Source organism: Bufo gargarizans, chromosome 3, assembly GCF_014858855.1.
Source record: "Bufo gargarizans isolate SCDJY-AF-19 chromosome 3, ASM1485885v1, whole genome shotgun sequence".
NCBI lineage: Eukaryota > Metazoa > Chordata > Amphibia > Anura > Bufonidae > Bufo > Bufo gargarizans.
The window spans coordinates 93,009,748-93,030,835 of NC_058082.1; the positions used below are offsets into that span (position 1 = coordinate 93,009,748).

Sequence of the window (21,088 nt, forward strand, 5' to 3'; positions counted from 1 at the left end):
GATGTCCAATTCTGGCTAAATAGAGGGGGACGCTCATCTTTTTGGGGACTCAACTATTAGCCAGAAAAGAGAAAGGCTACAAAAAGTACATTCACACAACCGTATGTGTTTTGCAGTCCGCAAATTGGGTATCCGCAAAACACGGATACTGGCTGTTTGCATTATGCATTTTGCGAAACGGAAGGGCTGGCCCCTAAGAGAACAGTCCTGTCCTTGTCCGTAATGCGGACAATAATAGGACATGCTCTATATTTTGGCGGAACGGCCATACAGACACGGAATGCACACGGAGTCAGTTCCGTTTCTTTTGCAGCCCCATTTGAAGTGAATAGTTCTGCATACGGGCCTAAAAAAACAAACAAAAAAAACAAAACAAAAAAAAAAAAAAAAAAAACACTAACGGAACGCACATGGGGAAAAAAATAAGTTGGAGGGCATGAGCCCCTTAGTCTAGAGCAGTGTTTCCCAACCAGTGTGCCTCCAGCTGTTGCAAAACTACAACTCCCAGCATGCCCGCACAGCCAAAGGCTGTCCAGGCATGCTGGGAGTTGTAGTTTTGCAACAGCTGGAGGCACACTGGTTGGGAAACACTGGTCTAGAGGACTCAATATGTCTATGTAATGCCAAATTGTGCAATGCTTCATTCCCACTTAAGGGGGCGCAGCGCAGAGATTAAACACCTGCTGACGAGTTCCCCAGATTACAGCTGATCACTTGTTGGTGTAGCACAGCAATGGAAGCAGGTTTGCTAGAAGCGATCAGCTGTACTTAAAGGGCTTGTCTTATCACAGACAATGGGGGCATATCTCTAGGATATGCTCCAAGCCTCCCATTGTTTTTTTAGGTGCGGGTCCCACCGCTGGGATCCGCACCTGTATCGGGAACGGAGCCCTGCAAGGTGGTGGCTGGAGGACTTTGATCCGGCCACCAACAAGTGAGCTCCCCATAGAAGTGAATAAAAGCGCACCACGCATGACCGGCCGCCGCTCCCATTAACTTCTATGGGCCCGACCGAAATAGACGAGCCAGCGCTCAGCTATTTTAGGCGGCTCCATAGAAAATGAATGGAAGGCGGCTGCGTATGCGCAGTGCGCCCTCCAACACTTTTGTGGCTCAGATCTCAATATAGGTGCGGTCTAACCTGCTCCCATCAGACAATAGGGGCATATCCTAGCAATATGTCCCCATTGTCTGTGATGAGACAACCCCTTTAAGGTTTTTTTCTGGGAGTTTTAACACTGATGACCTAGCCTGCACTGGAACATAATTCTGGCTCGTCTTTTCTGGGACAAATTGCAGATTTTATTCTCATGATTTTGGGAAACATATGACTTATTGTTTCACTTCAATTCCCTTTTTGGGATGGTGGGAGATCAAGTCATGTACATTTACAGCGTATGGCGCTAATTGCACCGTACATCGTGTTATTCCAGTTCTATTTAAAATGAACGCTAGAACTTTAATTTACTACACTTCTCTTGAGTAATCCTAGAATTCAATTTCAAAAGGACAATAAGTGAGAAAAATAAATTAAAGCACTCACCGCCTGAGCTTGCTTGATAAAATCTAGAATATCTTCCTTTAGAGCCTGATGAATTTTTGCTGGACCTTTATCATCCCATAGGCATACGGCATGCACATCCCTGCAAGACAAAAAATAGTCAACGTTCCCTAAAACAGATTGAGATTAGAGAAATAGCCAAGCGAGCTGTGCCATCCCAGAAAAGGCTTTCCACCAATATAGTAAGAAGACCGAGCACAACTTCTAGAGATTAGAACATTCCTTCAGAATCAAGATTATCCTGCTGAAGAAAGTGGCCCCTTAGTTAAATCCTTATTAAGCGTGGACGCCAGGACCTAGAGGTAAATATAATTTGTATTAAAATAAAAATAATACACTTATGGCCACTGTTCAGCTTCATGTCAGTCCCAGTACACAGGTCGTGGCTGCTGCTCGTAACAGAAGTCACCAAGTATCACTGGATCCATACAGCAGGGCCCGGCAAACCCCCACTGACAGAGGCTGTGTTCACACCTGAGTTGGAGTGTCCACTGACGGTGAAAACTGAGCCTTCTGCACTCAATGACAAACTGCCAACAGACCTACATTAACTATTTACTGCCAAGGACGTAATATGCAATGAAATGAAAGGGGTTGTCCGGGTTCAGGGCTGAACATGAATATAAGCTATTCTTTATTATTTTACTACATGTGAGTGGAGCATCAGAACATTTCCTGGCTCTGAGGCTTCCCCTTGCCTTGCGACTATGCACAGTACCCGCCACCGGCAGCGCTATAGACCGCCCGTCTGCGATATCACCGGGCTCACTGCTAGGCGGAAGCCTCTGCCTAGCATAGTAAAGAGAAGCCCGATACCTCACCGGCAGTAAACAAACAAATCTTGCCGTGTGCGATGCAAGGAAATGTTCCGATGCTCCAATCAGACATGGCAAATGGGTAAAAAAAGAGGTTATATCCAGGTTCAGCGCTGAACCCAGACAACCCCTTTAAAAGGTGTGCCGTGGTTCGGATGTATGGGTAGAGCTTGGTATCAAATTAAAGGGGTTGTCTGAGTTCAACAAAAACTCGGGCTGTGCCTGTAGATCTTATAAATAATGATACGGCCCCCTTCTCCCTCTGCTGCTTCCACAGCTGTGCTCTGGTCATCATTCTCCTGGCAGCAGCAGTGATGTTCTATGCACACAGGTCATCGAGCAGCCAATCACTGGCCTCAGTGGTGACGTTCCGTACACTGCTGTGACCTGTGTGCACAGAACATCACTGCTGCAGCCAGGAAGATGACATCTTTGGCAGGGAGGAACGTAAAACCATGCTAGGGGGGGGGGGAGAAGGGTAAGATATAGCTTTTTTTAATTTATTTTAGCACACATGCAGGGCCTACCCGAGTTTTTATAGAAGGCTACTTTCACACTCGCGTTTGGTGCAGATCCGTCATGGATCTGCACAGACGGATCAGTTCAGATAATACAACCGCCTGCATCCGTTCAGAACGGATCCATTGGTATTATCTTTAACATAGCCAAGACTGATCCGTCTTGAACACCACTGAAAGTCAACGGGGGACGGATCCATTTTCTATTGTGCCAGATTGTGTCAGTGAAAATGGATCCATCCCCATTGACTTACATTGTGTCCCAGGACGGATCCATTTGGCTCAGTTTCATCAGACGGACACCAAAACGCTGCAGGCAGCCTCCAAAGCGGAATAGAGACAGAACGGAGCCAAACTGATGCATTCTGAGCGGATCCTTTTCCATTCAGAATCCATTAGGGCAAAACTGATCCGTTTTGGACCGCTTGTGAGAGGCCTGAACGGATCTCACAAACGGAAAGCCAAAAACGCTAGTGTGAAAGTAGCCTTACTCGAACGACTCCTTTACAGCCCTACATTTTTGCTTTAGGCTCCATTCAGACATCCATAAGTGTTTTGCGGATGCGCAAAAAACTGACACCGGCCATGTGTACGTGGCCGGCACTATAATAGAAAATGCCTATTCTTGTCCGCTATTGCAGACAAGAATAGGATATGTTCTATTTTTTTGTGGAGCCGCGGACCGGAAGTTCGGGGCTTCGGAACGGAAGTGCGGATGCGGACAGCACACTGTGTGCTGCCCGCATCGTTTCTGGCCTCATTGAAAATTAATGGGTCCGCACCCGTTACGCATAATTGCGGAACAGATCCGGACCATTCATACGGAATTTTCCAGGAGTTTGCAATTGGTAGCTTATCCTCAGGACATAATGTCAATACCTGATCTGTGGGGGTCCGACTTCTGCCACCCCTTGCCAATCAACTGCTTGAAGAGGCCACGGTGCTCCGGTGAATGCTGTGGCCTCCTCACCGCTTAACAAGCACAGCGCTGTACATTGTATAGTAGGGTTGTTTCGATACCAAATCGATACTTTTAGCCCAGTATAGATATGATACAGGGATTTGTCTTTTAATCGATACTAGGATGTGCGCCATGTTCCCTCAGCAGCACAGGGAGGAAGGAAGCAGTCTCTCCCTCCCCCCGGGCTGCTGCCATCGCCTCCTCCAATGAGAGCACAGAGGGGCGGAGGAAGGGAGGGGCTGTGGACACTGCGCCACGAATGATAACTAACGTTTAATATACAAATGCAGGCGGCGGCAGAAACACATTGCGGCATCTTAGGGGTTAATTGCCGCGCAGCGCCATGTCAGAGGCAGGGTGCCAGCAATGCGTTTCTGCCGCCTGCATTTGTATATTAAACGTTAATTATCATTGGTGGTTACCATGGCAGCCATGACGCTATTGAAGCCCTGGCTGCCATGGTAACCTCCCTGCTGCTGTGTGTACTATGCACAGGGCAGCAGGGAGAGTGTGAAGTCCTATTCACCTGAGAAAAACTGTGCGATTCGCCATTTCTATTTTTTTAGTCACCTTGTCTCCACAAAAAAATAGGATAGGACTGTTCGATTATAGGCCAAACGTTCCATAAAATGCAGAATGCACAAGGCTTTTTTTGGCATTTTATTTTATACTTTTTTATGGTATCGAAACTGAATCTAAATTTTGGTATCGAAACAACCCTATTGTATAGTGCAGGGATGGCCAACCTATGGCTCTCCAGCTATTGCAAAACTTCACCTCCCAGCATGCAAAGACTGCAGCTATCAGCCTACAGCAGGGCATGGTGGGAGTTGTAGTTTTACAACAGCTGAAGAGCTGCAGGTTGGCCATCCCTGGTATAGTGCTTGTACATGGTATTGCAGGCCTATTCACTGGAACGAGACGGAGCTGAAAATAGGCCACGTGACTGATGAATGTGACGTTTTTGGCCTAGAAAGGTGAGCACTGTGGCCTCTTCAGACAGCTTGTTGGTAGGGGTGCCAGGAGTCAGACCGCCATCAATCTGATATCGAGATCTCGAGGATAGGCCATTAACATTGAACTTCCAGAAAACAGCTTTAAAGGGAGTCTGTCACCACATTTTAGCATGTTAGACCGTTAAAATAGGGTTATGTGATCCAGCCAGAACATAAAAACGGTACCTTTGTGGTAGAAAACGGACTTTTCAATTTGCAGAAAACGAACTTATAAGATTATCTTCTGAGCCCTCTCAAGTGCCCAGGGCGGTCTCTCAATCCTCGGAGCCCCAGGCAGGCACCTCCTAAACGGCTGATAACTCCGCCCTCCGTGCGCATCTGCCCGCCCGTTTACTCCCCTCCCCTGTCCCTTTCCACTGCGGCTGTGCGGTCCAAATCGTAGCGGGCGCATGCGCAATGCGATGCCCGCTCCTGGCAGGGCATCGCAATACCTATTGCGCATGCGCCCGCTACGATTTGGACCGCACAGCCGCAGTGGAAAGGGACAGGGGAGGGGAGTAAACGGGCGGGCAGAGGCGCACTGAGGGCGGAGTTATCAGCCGTTTAGGAGGTGCCTGCCTGGGGCTCCGAGGATTGAGAGACCGCCCTGGGCACTTGAGAGGGCTCAGAAGATAATCTTATAAGTTCGTTTTCTGCAAATTGAAAAGTCCGTTTTCTACCACAAAGGTACCGTGTTTATGTTCTGGCTGGATCACATAACCCTATTTTAACGGTCTAACATGCTAAAATGTGGTGACAGACTCCCTTTAAGTTCTATATTCTAGGTGCAATACTTGGACGCAACACAAATTATTATTATTATTTTAAACCTTCATTAACCCCAGGGAACGGTACATATAAAACAGGGTATATATGTATAATAAAACAAAAAAAAGAAGATAAGCAAGGACTAACTTTAACCACCTCAGCTCCCCTAGCTTAAACCCCCTTAATGACCAGACCACTTTTTACACTTCTGCACTACACTACTTTCACCGTTTATTGCTCGGTCATACAACTTACCACCCAAATGAATTTTACCTCCTTTTCTTCTCACTAATAGAGCTTTCATTTGGTGGTATTTCATTGCTGCTGACATTTTTACTTTTTTTTGTTATTAATCGAAACTGACCGAAATTTTTGCTAAAAAAATGAAATTTTTCACTTTCTATTGTAACATTTTTCAAATAAAACTACATTTCTATATAAAATTTTCTCTAAATTTATTGTTCTACATGTCTTTGATAAAAAAAAAAATGCAATAAGTGTATATTTATTGGTTTGCCTTTGCGCAAAAGTTATAGCGTTTACAAACTATGGTATGTGAATTTCCGCATTTTGAAGCAGCTCTGACTTTCTGAGCACCTGTCATGTTTCCTGAGGTTCTACAATGCCCAGACAGTAGAAACACCCCACTTCAGAAAGTAGACACAAGGTATTCGCTGATGGGCATAGTGAGTTCATCAAAGTTTTTATTTTTTTGTCACAAGTTAGCGGAAAATTATTATTTTTATTTTTTTCTTACAAAGTCTCATATTCCACTAACTTGGGACAAAAAATACAATTTTACATGAACTCGCCATACCCCTCACTAAATACCTTGGGGTGTCTTCTTTCCAAAATGGGGTCACTTGTGGGGTATTTATACTGCCCTGGCATTTTAGGGGCCCATATGCGTGAGAAGTAGTCTGGAATATAAAGATCTAAAAAAATTTATGCATTTGGATTCCGTGAGGGGTATGGTGAGTTCATGTGAGATTTTATTTTTTGTCACAAGTTAGTGGAATATGAGACTTTGTAAGAAAAAAAAAAGAAAAAAAATCAATTTCCGCTAACTTGTGCCCAAAAAAATAAAAATCTATGAACTCGCCATGCCCCTCAAAAGTGATCTTTATAGCGCTGCAGCGATTTTACAGTGTTTTTGCAGTCATCAGAAGAAAAAAAAATTCTGTCACTGCGGTGGGGCGGACTGAACGCAAGTGTGCGCACAAGATCAGGCCTGATCGGGCGAACACTGTGTTTTTTGTAGAGCCTATAGAACATGTCCTATTCTTGTCAGCAATTGCGGACAAGAAAAGGCATTTTCTATATAGTTCTGGCAATGTGCGGCTCCACAAAATGCGGAAAGCACATTGCCGGTGTACGTGTTTTGCAGATCTGCGGTGTCCGTGTTTTGCAGATCCGCGGATCCACAAAATACATATGGACGTCTGAATGGAGCCTTACAGGGGGGTGATCATGGGTTAATAAGTGACGGGGGGGTCGGGGGGGGGGGGGAATAGTGTGGTGCTACTTACAGAGCTGCCTTTGTCCTCTGGTGGTCGATCCAAGCAAAAGGGACCACCAGCCAGAGGACCAGGTATATCAGACGCTGTTAACAAAACAGCGTCTGATATACCTTTCAAGGGTTTAAAAAAATATATAAAAAAATCGCATCTACAGCCTGCCAGCAAATGATCGCCGCTGGCAGGCTGTAGATCCACTCGTTTACCTTCCAATCATGTGAACTGTTGTGCCTTTTCATACGTAAATGCATTGATATCCAATTATTTTAGTCAAGATGAATGTTCATTCCCTTTAAGAGCCATGCTCGACTATAGTTACAATTTTGTATGTCTTGAGAAGGCCACCATAAAGGTCACACGAAGGTTTCTACTTTTTAGTGTTATTCTTCTCATGAATGTACCAGTCTGAGAAGAGGCCTCTTTGTCTACTTATAAATTTATGATGGAAGATAAAGATAAGCTCTATGCAGCTGGTGATAATTACCTATACAATTAGGCATTTATCAATGAAGCAAATATATAATATTCATGTATTCATTTAATGAGCCTTAGTCCTTAGCATAAGACAATCAGTAGGACATATATATACTTTATATTATACTGTTATATGTCATGAAGACATGTATCCAGTATATTATATATATTTCTCATTAGGAGAATCTTTGTCTCTAAAAGAGTGTCTGTGAAGATGTATGTTTTGTAACAATTATTCACCTCTTTGGTATGAGAGGAGGTACTGATATCTCTGAGAAAACAAAGCCATTGAAGTTATTTACGATGTACAAATAGAGGTCTGTCTCTAATTGCTACAAGTGTCAAAATTAATCCCTATAGCTTTGAATTAAAGCTTTTAAGGTCAAAATGTATATTATACCTTTATTCAGACTTACAGAAGTTAACCCTTTATACTATGATGCAAATAGCTTACACAGCAGTGCCACCTAGGTATGAGTAGGTGACATTACAACAGTAGCAAAAGTGCATTCTGGGTAAGGTTATGATGTCATTTCTTATCAATAGTCACGCCCATCCGACTATGATTGGAAACTTCCAAATTAGGAAGGTGTGTCTAACTGATAAGTTTGTGATCATAAACCATACACAGGGGGGAGAACACACACACAAGAAAGAGAGGAAAGAGAAGTTAAGCTCTTTAGAGGGGTCTATCAAGATGAAAACCATGGTGAGATGCGCTATGATTAGTGATGAGCGAACTTCTGTTTTAAGTTCGGCGTCTAAAGTTCGGCTTCCGGTTAGCGGAGAATCCCGATATGGATCCGGATATGGATTCCGACTTCCGTTGTGGTCCGTGGTAGCGGAATCAATAATGGCCGATTATTGATTCCGCTACCACGGACCACAACGGAAGTCGGAATCCATATCCGGATCCATATCGGGATTCTCCGCTAACCGGAAGCCGAACTTTAGACGCCGAACTTAAAACAGAAGTTCGCTCATCACTAGCTATGATGGACCACCCAGCTTTCCTAAGAGGAGAAGTGAGATTTCTACTAGGACTTGGTAAGAGACACAGAAAATGATATTTCATTTTATTAAGACTAATTTGATAGTGTGGGTGAAATTATACCATCTAGATTGGCGAATAAATAAATAATTAATTTAATTGATCATCTCCATATTGAGATGTAGTTTTATATATATATATATATGATAGAACATTCTTCGCCAAGCTAAGTGATGGATTCCCACAGGAAAGACTTATTTCAAGTCCTTCCCATTTAAGATATGATCTAGCAAAGATCCTATATCCCTTTTATTGGTCTTAATAGTCTTACCAAAGTTATATGTGTGAAAATAGTCCAGGTTGGGGCGGAAGGATACAGTTATCTCTTCTAAGCTATATCCTTGAATGGATTTGCCCATGCCTGAAGTCATGTGATGTGTAGTTGGTTAGAGGTGGGCGGAATGTATTTAGCATTCCATATTGATGTCTAGGATTAGACATGCCCGTCCTGATATCATGAGGTTTTCTCTGAACAGAAGTAATGTATATAAATGATGTTCCTATTTGATATCCTAACCTGATAATAGCTTGGTTATAATGTGACAAGTTATTTCCACTCAAATGTATTGTTAAGCTTGTAATGCTATATATATTCATTTGCATGTATCATTGTGTTTATTTACTTATATATGTTTATAATCTTGTAACCAATAAATCTGCATATTTTTATAATATCTTTGTATTATTGTGTAATGTAGAACTACATGTTTTATCATTAACGTCGTCTCACGTCAAAAAGAACTTATTTATCTGAGGAAATAGTCGGACTCAGATGTGAATTGTATCAATTAGGTTGTCTACAATTCACCAGGTCATGATTTTAAGAATTTATGAGCAATTATATAAAAAACATTTTTTTATGGTTAATTATTTTTATGACCATAATTAATAATTCTTAATTGAATTATTACCACCCGACAGAACGCGCGCTCCTGTGTGCGCGCGTTCACAGGAAATCTTGCCTCTCGCGAGAGGACGCCTGCAGGACGCATTCCTGCGTTAGGCGGTCGGGAGGTGGTTAAGACAGACTAACAATCGTAAAGACTTACAATCTACGAGGGAAGCAGCATGAGAAGATTTACTTCCTGGTAAATGTATGTGTAATTTGGGGTTGGGGTTTGGAGGGTTAACGGACATCCCTCCCCTTGTACAGCCTCCAGTGATCCCACAGGGAAGAAGACAGGGACTTTTCTTCATGTTATCACCCCCTTTACCTACCAGGGAGCATATATGCCATTATTTCTACTAAGCAGTTACCATATAAGCAATTCACCCCCTGCACATTAACAGAACTTTTGTGATGTGACTATGTCATTTGGGTTGCAGCGATTTTTGGTCTATTCAAAGGGAATGTGTCACCAAAGATTTTATCTGCCAATTAAAGCCAGATAGCGTATCTTTTTTTTCTCATCTGATTTTATTTTCTGATTGTAGATTTATTTATTCTATTTCCTGAACATGACATGGGGCGGCCATCTTGCCCGAGCTGTTCTTAACAGCATTTAGAAAGCATTAAGAAAACTGGTTTACGGCAGCCCCATGGTCCAGATACACAATAATCAGGAGGGGACCTCACTGACTTCTATGGTAGAGTTTTCTGGGCATGCTCTGTGCCCTGTGCAGAGGTCAGGAGGGAGCTGATAAGCTGTGATATATCACCTGCTGTGAATCCTGGATCCTGTGTTATCTATACACAGAGGTGTATAATGAGGTCGCAATGATAAGGAGAGAACAGTAAAGTGAACTGTATATGGAAAATTTAAAATATCAAAAATTATTTAAAAATGTGTTTTAAACAATAGGTCATTTTCTGATGACAAATCCCCTTTAATGATTCTAGATAAATGTAGACGTAGATATAAGAGGGAGGCAGAGGTCGCATTAAATTTTTTTCCGATTTTGAGGCGTTGTTTCAGCCGAACAGGCGTATCATAGTTGAAGTAATCAATATATATATAATACATAGGCCTAAATAATGTTAAGAGGTTGCTATTTATGCAGAAAACTGTTACCAGTCTACTCTAGAATTGTCTTTTTGGCAAATTTTACATTTCTGACTTTTGTGCAATTTAAAAACTTGGGTTTTCTCCATCATATTTAAAATATAACGCAGCCAAAATGTCAAGTTATCAGTGCTCTGCATCTCCAGTATTTCATTGGCCCATCAGCACCATGATTATGCCCACAATGTTCTGTTGTGTAGATCCAGTGCCCACACATGTGATGACCGAGCAGCGCAGAAATATCATTGCTGGGATAATGCCGATGGAGCAAAAAATAAAAAATACAGGCTACACAGAGCACTGCATAAACATGATATAGACTGATAGGAGGCAAGCACACTGATCACTGCTCCAGCAGGCCCTTGCAATCAGCCAGATCATGCTGATGCAGTGATCAGGTAATCCACAGGCGCTTGCTGAGCACCTGAGCTGGAGTCTGCTGGTGCAGTGATCAGCGAGTCCTCTGACTCAGGTGCTCAGCCTCTGGACTTACTGATCACTGCACCAGCAGGCTCTGGAACACAGTCAGAGAGTTTACTGGTGCAGTGATCAGCGAGTTCGCTTGCTCTGGCACCTAACAGAGGAGAGTTTAGCATCGTACTTCACATTCTGGTGTCAAGACTCAGAGAGGTATGATGACCTCTTGTCACCTCTGATGTCAGCAGCTGGCTCCGCAGTCAGAAGAATGCAGGCACCATACACTCTCAGTGATCCCATTACCCTGGTACAGAGCACAAATCAGTGCTCTGCTGTCCGTCCACAGCTCCTTATCAGCTTGTCCCCAGAGATCAGCTGGCCTCCTCACCGGCTGCTCTCCAGTCTTCATGGATCTTTCCTCGGCCAGCCACCAGTAAGCCTACACAGTCAGGGATTCTGCAGCAGCATGGAGAAGCAGCGTGCCGAAATTGGCCAATGAGCAGCCTCCCTCCCTAATAACAAGCTCCTTACTCGCTGCCTACCCTACACCTGCAAGCAAGGAGCTTTGCTATTGGACGTTTTGGGCAACAGCAGTATTACTTCATTCTCAGCGTGCAGTGCGCTGGATAACTGCATGAAAAGCCTTAAAGTATAACTGTCATATTTTTTTTGGAGTATTGGATTGTGGTGATTAATATCTCCTTGGTGGCCTTATTTCAACTTTTCACTGTGTATTCAATTACCCCTTAATTCCACAGTTTTGTTCCCTGTACTGCCTACTTACTTACCTGTGCTTAAAATAGGGTTGCTAGGCAGGGTCCGTCTATGTGTTGCTAGGCAGGGTCCGTCTATGTGTTGCTAGGCAGGGTCCGTCTATGTGTTGCTAGGCAGGGTCCGTCTATGTGTTGAAGGACGGAGGACGCAGAAGCACGCAGCGTGCAAGGTCAGATTACAGACAGCCAGGGACTGTAAGTAAATGATTAGAGCCAGGTCCTCCCCAGCAGCTGATAACAGTGCCTGGGCTGTGTGCACTTCTCCCTGTCCCTGCGCTTGGCAGACGCTCCCTCACTCAGCAGACTGGGACAATGCAGAGCTGAAGCAGCGCAGACCAGGGAAGGAAGATCTGCCGTCTGCTCAGTGTATAAATGAAAGCAACATGTGGTAAGAGGACCCCTTTGTGCTGCAGGAGATTAACCCTTTAGGGGGAGGGCTCTGGTTACTGACACTTTTGGGGGGGCTATTGTTACTGGCTAGTGAGGGCAGGCGGGATTAGCCTCAGGGGGAGGGCAGTGGCGGCCATCTTAACTGAATAGTGAAAATTGCAGTTTTATGCAGACTGGTTGCTAAGGGCTGAATCTTATTAAATATGGGGTAAGTCAGTCTAATAGTAACTGATTCTGGAATATCATGTTATTAGTAACTACATATATGAAAATTGAAATTAGGGTCTAAGTGTTATCCTTTAATGCTTAATTAGGAAACTTGATACCTTTATTAATAAGTGGGTATGAGCAAGAGTGATCGATACACTCAGATGCTCTGATATAAAAATGCAAACAAAAAAACCTCCTATTATAGATAGGTGGTACAATAATAAATCACTATAGTAACGGGGATAATAATGGGTAAGTCTGTGGGAAAATTCTCTCCCTAGACGACCCTACGGAACTATGTCCTGCAGCACAGGGATGTCCCCTAGTGGTGGAGACACCCTGCCCCCGTACCTAAGCCTAGATGTGGCCCTAGTGATGCCCTACTTAGCAAAGCTGGATCGGGAAATATTAATCCAGTGAAACAAAACAAAAAGAATAAGTCTAATGTAAAGACTTATACAGATAATGTACAGACTTATCCAGCCTCCCAGCATACCAGCTGTGCTTTCTACAGGGCCCCCCTCTGTCCGAAGTCATCATACACACGGACAAGAGATACATATCTGTATACACAGCACCATCAAGTATGCCAAGGAGCTAAGTACCATCTTATTCTTCTAAGCACAACAATTTTTTATAAAAATTATTTTTTTGCTTACTTTATTCCCTACGTTGACTACACTGTCATCACCTCCTGATGAGCTGCTGTATGCAGCCGAAACGCGTTGGGGTTGTGTCTTTTTATCATTTACATTAGACTTATTCTTTTTGTTTTGTTTCACTGGATTAATATTTCCCGATCCAGCTTTGCTAAGTAGGGCATCACTAGGGCCACATCTAGGCTTAGGTACGGGGGCAGGGTGTCTCCACCACTAGGGGACATCCCTGTGCTGCAGGACATAGTTCCGTAGGGTCGTCTAGGGAGAGAATTTTCCCACAGACTTACCCATTATTATCCCCGTTACTATAGTGATTTATTATTGTACCACCTATCTATAATAGGAGTTTTTTTGTTTGCATTTTTATATCAGAGCATCGGAGTGTATCGATCACTCTTGCTCATACCCACTTATTAATAAAGGTATCAAGTTTCCTAATTAAGCACGTCAATTCTCAATTTTCTTCTGACTCATTTCCTACGTGTAACCTATCAATAGATATCTTGTTAAGTGTCTTTAAATTATCCTTTAATGCGTATTCATACGCATTAGCCTTTTTTCAAAGCGTAAAATTGCCTGAACAGTTGCACAGGTGTTATTGCGACCTCTGGTGGCAGGTACGAACTTTGCGCACCTTGGACCTTTATTTTCAGGATGATCTGAGGCAAAATAAGGGGCATAAAAGTGGCCAAGACTGAAGTGCCGGAAGTGGTCAATTGTCAGAAAGTGTGAAAATTGATCTTGCAGTTGAAGAATTAAAAAGGGTCTGACGGGTGCTGCTGTTATTCGTCATGGCACACATCCAGCACTGAGCGCAGTTGGTTGATAATCACAAGGGATCACGCAGGCACAGGATAAATGTGTATAGGGAATTACTCCCCATCCTTGAAATATATTTCCTTCAAGGAGTGCCGATGGGTTAAAGTTTTTGTTTTGGGGAGTTTGCATATTGATCACCAATCCCCCACCTTGGATTAAGGCCTCTTCATACAATACCAAGCATGGCCTCATACACTATGTTTGCAACTTTAGCTCAGTCCTGTCCACTTGAATGGGACTAAGCTGCTCATGGGGCCATGTGACCAATGTACATGACATCACAGGCTGAAAGTGACATCACAGTGCTGTAGCCCCTTCCACTACCTTATAAAGGGGTGTCGAGAGTCAGATACCCCCCCCTCCTCCTCAAACCGTTAAGATCTATCCTGAAGAAAGTTACTTCAGATTCGTGAGTGTTCACTATGCACTGAACTTTGGGACTCGGGATGAGAGGAGGAAGAGCGAGGTAACCTTCCACCCACCATGGGGACAATGAGACCACCTTTCTTTATACATAAATTAGAGGATTTATTGCAGCGTCACCCCTTTTTGCCTTCTTATTTTTTTTCCTTGCTACCATAGAAAAACGTAAACTGCATTGCAATACTTACGAGAACAGATCAAACCACTGCTGCTTTGTGACAGACTCCTGACGTAAAAGCTTCAGAACTATAGGTCTCATGAAATCCCATTTGTCCTCAAACTGAAGGGAACCTTTATTCTGGAAAAAAAAAAAAAAAAAGTGTATAAATAAAATGTGTTCATATTGCCAGGTCTTTAAATGGATTTTAATATTGATGAGCCATCCTCAGGATTGGTCATCAATATCAGACGGCGGGGGTCTGACACCCAGCACCCCCCGATCAGCTGCACGAGTAGACAGCTGCCCGCAGTGCCCAAGTGCTGTCTCCCTTCCTGCTCACCGCTGTATGTCTATAGCAAAGCAGCGGTTAACAGGAAGAGAGACGGAAGGTGCGCACGCCGTCTCCTTGTACAGCTGAGGATAAGTAATCAATATTAAAAGTCCGGACAACCCCTTTAAGGGTCTATTCACACTGTAATTGCAGTGTGTGGTGCCAGATGTACACCTGACCTATACCTCTAGGAATTCCCCATAGGCCATCATGTAAAAAAAAACAAACAAAATCATTGGATACGGTTTCTTTACGTGCCGGAGGCTTTTGGTAAATGAACACGGCATACCTACAATAAATTGAGACCAGCAAATGTATTTTTGAAAAGCATATTTTTAAATAATTTTTTCTTCCACTAAGAAGGAAACTGATAAAACGGCTGGACAGAATTGTTTTAAATGCTCAAAAATGTTCCCACCATTACAGAGGACCTGACAGCTCTCTGTCTATATATTAAAGGGGTATTCACAGCAGCGACATTGATGGCATATTGCTAGGATGCCATCAATGTCAGATAGGAATGGGTCCCAAAAGGTGGGACCCACTCCTATCTAGAGAACGGGGCCCCTGAAGTGAAGGTCAGTAGCTGCGCATGCACAACTTGCTCTACATGCACCGCAATGCGGCTTCTGAAAATGGCTGAACGAGCGCACTCTGCCATTTTTTGTTAGTCCCACAGCATTAAATGGAGAGCAAGTGCGGCCACCTCTCCATTCACCACTATGGGACTGCCAGAAATAGCCGAGCCAGTGGAGGGTGCGTGGCTGCGCTCCCTTCTGGAGATGGGAGCAGGTTCTGCCACTGCCGCGCCCTCTGCACTTTGACTGATAGGGCCAAGCATTGTCATATATCTTCCATATGAAAGAATCTTCATATAAAAGAGAGGATAAAAAAAAATATAAAAATTATATTATCCTCAAGGCGGACATAAAAACGCCTCTAAGTTCTTTTTATCAAGTATCTTAATTTGATTTGTGCAAGCAGTGAAACAAAGGGACAATTGTATGTGCAAAAATATATAATCGTTTATTATAAAAACCAAGAATATAAAACAATACAACTGCAAAACAAATGATGAAGTTACAAAGCAACACCCAAAATGTACCACACGGTCGTGTTGACACACCCCTATCTGGTCAGCACAGTATGATTTAATGATTTATGACAACCAGTGTCATACTTGTAACAAACGGACTCATACCAAGAGAAACTTAGGATATTCTGTTATCAAACAGGCTATAACAATAAAACACGGATTTACAGGAAAATACCGTAACTGTTATCCCTTGACTCTGTTTTCCTATGACCAATCAAAAATATATGATATTAATATGATAAAATATTCAGCTCGGCAATCAGACTAAGGAAAAATAACTTTCCAAGGGTTTAGTCCTCTTTTCAAATAATGCCAGATCTTCCATTAACAATATGCATCTTTGCTAAGAGAATAATCAGCATTATGGAGGCGCCTAAGACTATATATTCCCACAGTATGGGAACTATTGGCTATATACCGAGAGAAATATCCTATTAATATCACGAGTAGTAAACAAAATATACGTTACCGGGTCAAAGGTAGACAGAGTTCAGATGGGACCAGTTCTGAAGAACTTTCCTAGTAATCCAAAAAGAATAATCCAAGTTTCTTCTGATAAAGTTTTTCTTTTTGATTGAATGAATGGATCCACGGATATATGGATCTTTTTCCTCTTTCTCTAGTTTTCCCTTGCTACCCCGCACACGAGTAATTATTCCCCCCCCTTATCTAAGAATCATCCCCTTTAGATTAGGGATTCCCAATCAGGTAAGGTGGGTGTACTTGCATGCTAATAATACCATGATGTCATATTAGGGCTGCAGCTAACGATTATTTGAATAATCGATTAGTTGCCGATTAATTTCTACGATTAATCGATTAATCGGGAAAAACGACAAAATTACAAAACAGAGGTTTATATGATCTTACTTGAAAAATTATGTTCAAAGGCCATATTAAAACAAATTGTGGACGACACTTATGGGGGATCTGTGGACGACACTTATGGGGGATCTGTGGACGACACTTATGGGGGATCTGTGGACGACACTTATGGGGGATCTGTGGACGACACTTATGGGGGATCTGTGGACGACACTTATGGGGGATCTGTGGACGACACTTATGGGGGATCTGTGGACGACACTTATGGGGGGATCTGTGGACGACACTTATGGGGGGATCTGTGGACGACACTTATGGGGGATCTGTGGACGACACTATTATGGGGGATCTGTGGACGACACTTATGGGGGATCTGTGGACGACACTTATGGGGGATCTGTGGACGACATTTATGGGGGGATCTGTGGACGACACTTATGGGGGGATCTGTGGACGACACTTATGGGGGGGGATCTGTGGACGACACTTATGGGGGGATCTGTGGACGACACTTATGGGGGGATCTGTGGACGACACTTATGGGGGGATCTGTGGACGACACTTATGGGGGGATCTGTGGACGACACTTATGGGGGATCTGTGGACGACACTTATGGGGGATCTGTGGACGACACTTATGGGGGATCTGTGGACGACACTTATGGGGGGATCTGTGGACGACACTTATGGGGGGATCTGTGGACGACACTTATGGGGGGATCTGTGGACGGCGTTTATGGGGGATCTGTGGACGACACTATTATGGGGGATCTGTGGACGGCGTTTATGGGGGATCTGTGGACGGCGTTTATGGGGGATCTGTGGACGGCGTTTATGGGGGATCTGTGGACGGCGTTTATGGGGGATCTGTGGACGGCGTTTATGGGGGATCTGTGGACGGCGTTTATGGGGGATCTGTGGACGACACTTATGGGGGATCTGTGGACGACACTATTATGGGGGATCTGTGGACGGCGTAGTTATGGAGAGGGGGATATGTGCACTGTTATGGGCATAACAGTGCACAGATCCCTTTCCTCATAACAGTGCACAGACCCCCCTTCCCATAGCAGTGCCATACACAGACCCCCCCTCCTCCCCATAGCAGTGCTATACACAGATCCTCCCCCCTCCCCATAGCAGTGCTATACACAGACCCCCCTTCCCCCTAACAGCCCCGGCGCTTGCATCTTTATTTTACCTTTTTACAATGACGCTCCCGCTCCTGTAACAGCCAGGCAGAGCGGACGGCGGCGTAACGTCACTCAATCACGTGACGCGCCTGCTCCGCCCACTTCATGAATGAAGGAGGCGGAGCAGGCGCGTCACGTGATTGAGTGACGTTACGCCGCCGTCCGCTCTGCCTGGCTGTTACAGGAGCGGGAGCGTCATTGTAAAAAGGTAAAATAAAGATGCAGCGCCCGCCCGCCCGCCCGCCCGCCCGAATAGCAACGAATCGGCGATTATTCGATAACTGGATTCGTCGACAACGAATCCAGTTATCGAATATAATCGATTACATCGATTAATCGTTGCAGCCCTATGTCATATCAACTCCTAATATGGTCAAGAACAAATAATGAAATAATATAATATTGTCCATCTGCCTCCAGATGGCACTGCGGTATTGCAGATGAACATCACAACTTTTAAGCATTTAAAATTAAATATCTAATATGTTTTCAGGACCTTGTTGACCTTTCTTAATAAATCATTGAGGAAGGTCTTTCCCTGACACTTTTAATTACCTATATCCTGGACATCTCTCGATACATTGTTACACATAGATAATACATTATATGAATTATTGATTAACATATGTTGTAAACTAAATATACCATGCAGAGATATCTATAATATAATTATGAATATATAAATTGAACTTCATATAGCAGGTGTGCCTCAAGGACATGAAACCTTATCAAGTAACCTTGTTCCCTCCAGACATATATGTCCTAGGGAGTTGACTTACTCCTTACAGATGGTCCCATATCTTTAGCAATAACTTTTAAACACAATGTCCGTAGGGGTGCACCGAAATTCCGGCGGCCGAAAATGGGCCTAATCCATTTCGGCCGATATTGGTACATATCGGCAGAAAATAGCGGGGAGGGACTGGGAGGAGGAGCTGGGGGCCGGTGCGTTCACTGTGCTCCGGCCCCCAGCTCCAGTAGTTATAAAATGTGTACAATTAAGGATTCTATTCATGAGGCCCCCTCTGCAGTAGAACATTCAATATAGCCACATCCTACTCACAGGGCTGTTATCTTAATGCTGGCCGGCCGGGCAGACGAGCGGCAGCGTCACAACTGACGTCATGTGCCCGGCCTACTTTCTGAATGAAGGAGGCGGCGCAGGCATGTGACGTCAGTCGTGACGCTGCCGCTCGTCTGCCCGGCCGGCCAGCATTAAGATAACAGCCCTGTGAGTAGGATGTGGCTATATTGAATGTTCTACTGCAGAGGGGGCCTCATGAATAGAATCCTTATTAATTGTACACATTTTATAACTAGTCTGTACTATAGCGGCAATGGGGGGGGGGGGGGTCTGTGAATGGCACTGTTATGGGGTGGGTGGGGGTCTGTGGATGGCACTGTTATGGGGTGGGTGGGTCTGTGGATGGCACTGTTATGAGGTGGGGGGGTCTGTGGATGGCACTGTTATGGGGTGGGGGGGGGTCTGTGGATGGCACTGTTATGGGGTGGGGGGGTCTGTGGATGGCACTGTTATGGGGTGGGGGGGTCTGTGGATGGCACTGTTATGGGGTGGGGGGTCTGTGGATGGCACTGTTATGGGGTGGGGGGTCTGTGGATGGCACTGTTATGAGGTGGGTGGGGGTCTGTGGATGGCACTGTTATGAGGTGGGGGGGGGGTCTGTGGATGGCACTGTTATGGGGTGGGGGGGTCTGTGGATGGCACTGTTATGGGGTGGGGGGGTCTGTGGATGGCACTGTTATGGGGTGGGGGGGTCTGTGGATGGCACTGTTATGGGGTGGGGGGGTCTGTGGATGGCACTGTTATGGGGTGGGTGGCGGGCTGTGGATGGCACTGTTATGAGGTGGGGGGGTCTGTGGATGGCACGGTTATGGGGTGGGGGGGTCTGTGGATGGCACGGTTATGGGGTGGGGGGGTCTGTGGATGGCACTGTTATGGGGTGGGGGGTCTGTGGATGGCACTGTTATGGGGTGGGGGGTCTGTGGATGGCACTGTTATGAGGTGGGTGGGGGTCTGTGGATGGCACTGTTATGAGGTGGGTGGGGGTCTGTGGATGGCACTGTTATGAGGTGGGTGGGGGTCTGTGGATGGCACTGTTATGAGGTGGGTGGGGGTCTGTGGATGGCACTGTTATGAGGTGGGGGGGGTCTGTGGATGGCACTGTTATAAATATCATTAAAAAAAAAAGTATTTTAAAAGTATTTGGGCAAAAAGGCAGTTTCGGTTTTCGGTCAAGGGCATCCTGAATTTTCGGTTTCGGTCCAGAATTTTCATTTCGGTGCACCCCTAAATGTCCGTTTACGTTCATAATGAATTTTTTTATAAATTGAACTTGCCATGAACTCATCTTGGCTTCCTCAGCCACATAATAGAACTTTGGTTCAGGCTAATTTTATTCTTAAAGGCAATGAGATGAGCATACATTTTGATCATAATGTCATTAGATAATATTGTATACGTATGAAAATGCACAACAGCATGCGTGATCACACCTGGCCCTGTCCATGAAAGCGCAGAGGGCACGGCAGTTGCAGAGAGAGCAGAGCCTCTAGGTGTAACGGTAACGCCCCCGTTGCTCCTAGAGGCTCATTTGCATATATTAAATCATCATTTTTCTCAGCAATGTGGGCACATATGAACATGGGACAACACAGATGTCTTCAGCTGCCAAGCACACATGTAACAGGTCAGCCAATGTCATAGGGACAAAACTGCTGACAGATGGGCTTTAACAAGAAAAACAAAACTAAAAACACACATCATCAATAACTTGTCCCGTTAGGAAAATATTCAAAACTGTCAAACGGCTGTGACATGAAATGCCTGAAACAGAAACCAGACAGCAATGCAGACAGCTCAGCAATGCGCCCCTGTGCTCCTCTATAAATAAATATGCCAGGTGCTCGCCATGGGGGGGGGTAACTCACTTATGTGACCCACCAGACGTTTGGTTTATCTGATCTTTGGGGATATCAAGAACAAAACCCATGAAACCCTAGCAAATGACTGGCATAAATGAACATAATAATAATAGTAGTGTTATATATGTGCCAGGGAGGGTGCTGCCACACATTCAGGTTTTTTTATGTAGTTTTTGAAGCCAAAAC

General features: G+C 44.5%; 1 protein-coding gene across 2 annotated transcripts in view; it reads right to left on the minus strand.

Annotated features, from left to right (window-relative positions):
* Positions 1-21,088, minus strand: part of CUL5 (cullin 5) — a 76,453-nt gene that overhangs the window by 42,503 nt on the left and 12,862 nt on the right. For both annotated transcript variants that reach the window (XM_044285637.1, XM_044285636.1), the window contains exons 2-3: positions 14,543-14,652; positions 1,544-1,643 (exon numbers count right to left, since the gene is read on the minus strand). In XM_044285637.1, the coding sequence (XP_044141572.1) occupies positions 1,544-1,643; positions 14,543-14,652 (210 nt within the window). The remainder of the gene's footprint in view (positions 1-1,543; positions 1,644-14,542; positions 14,653-21,088) is intronic.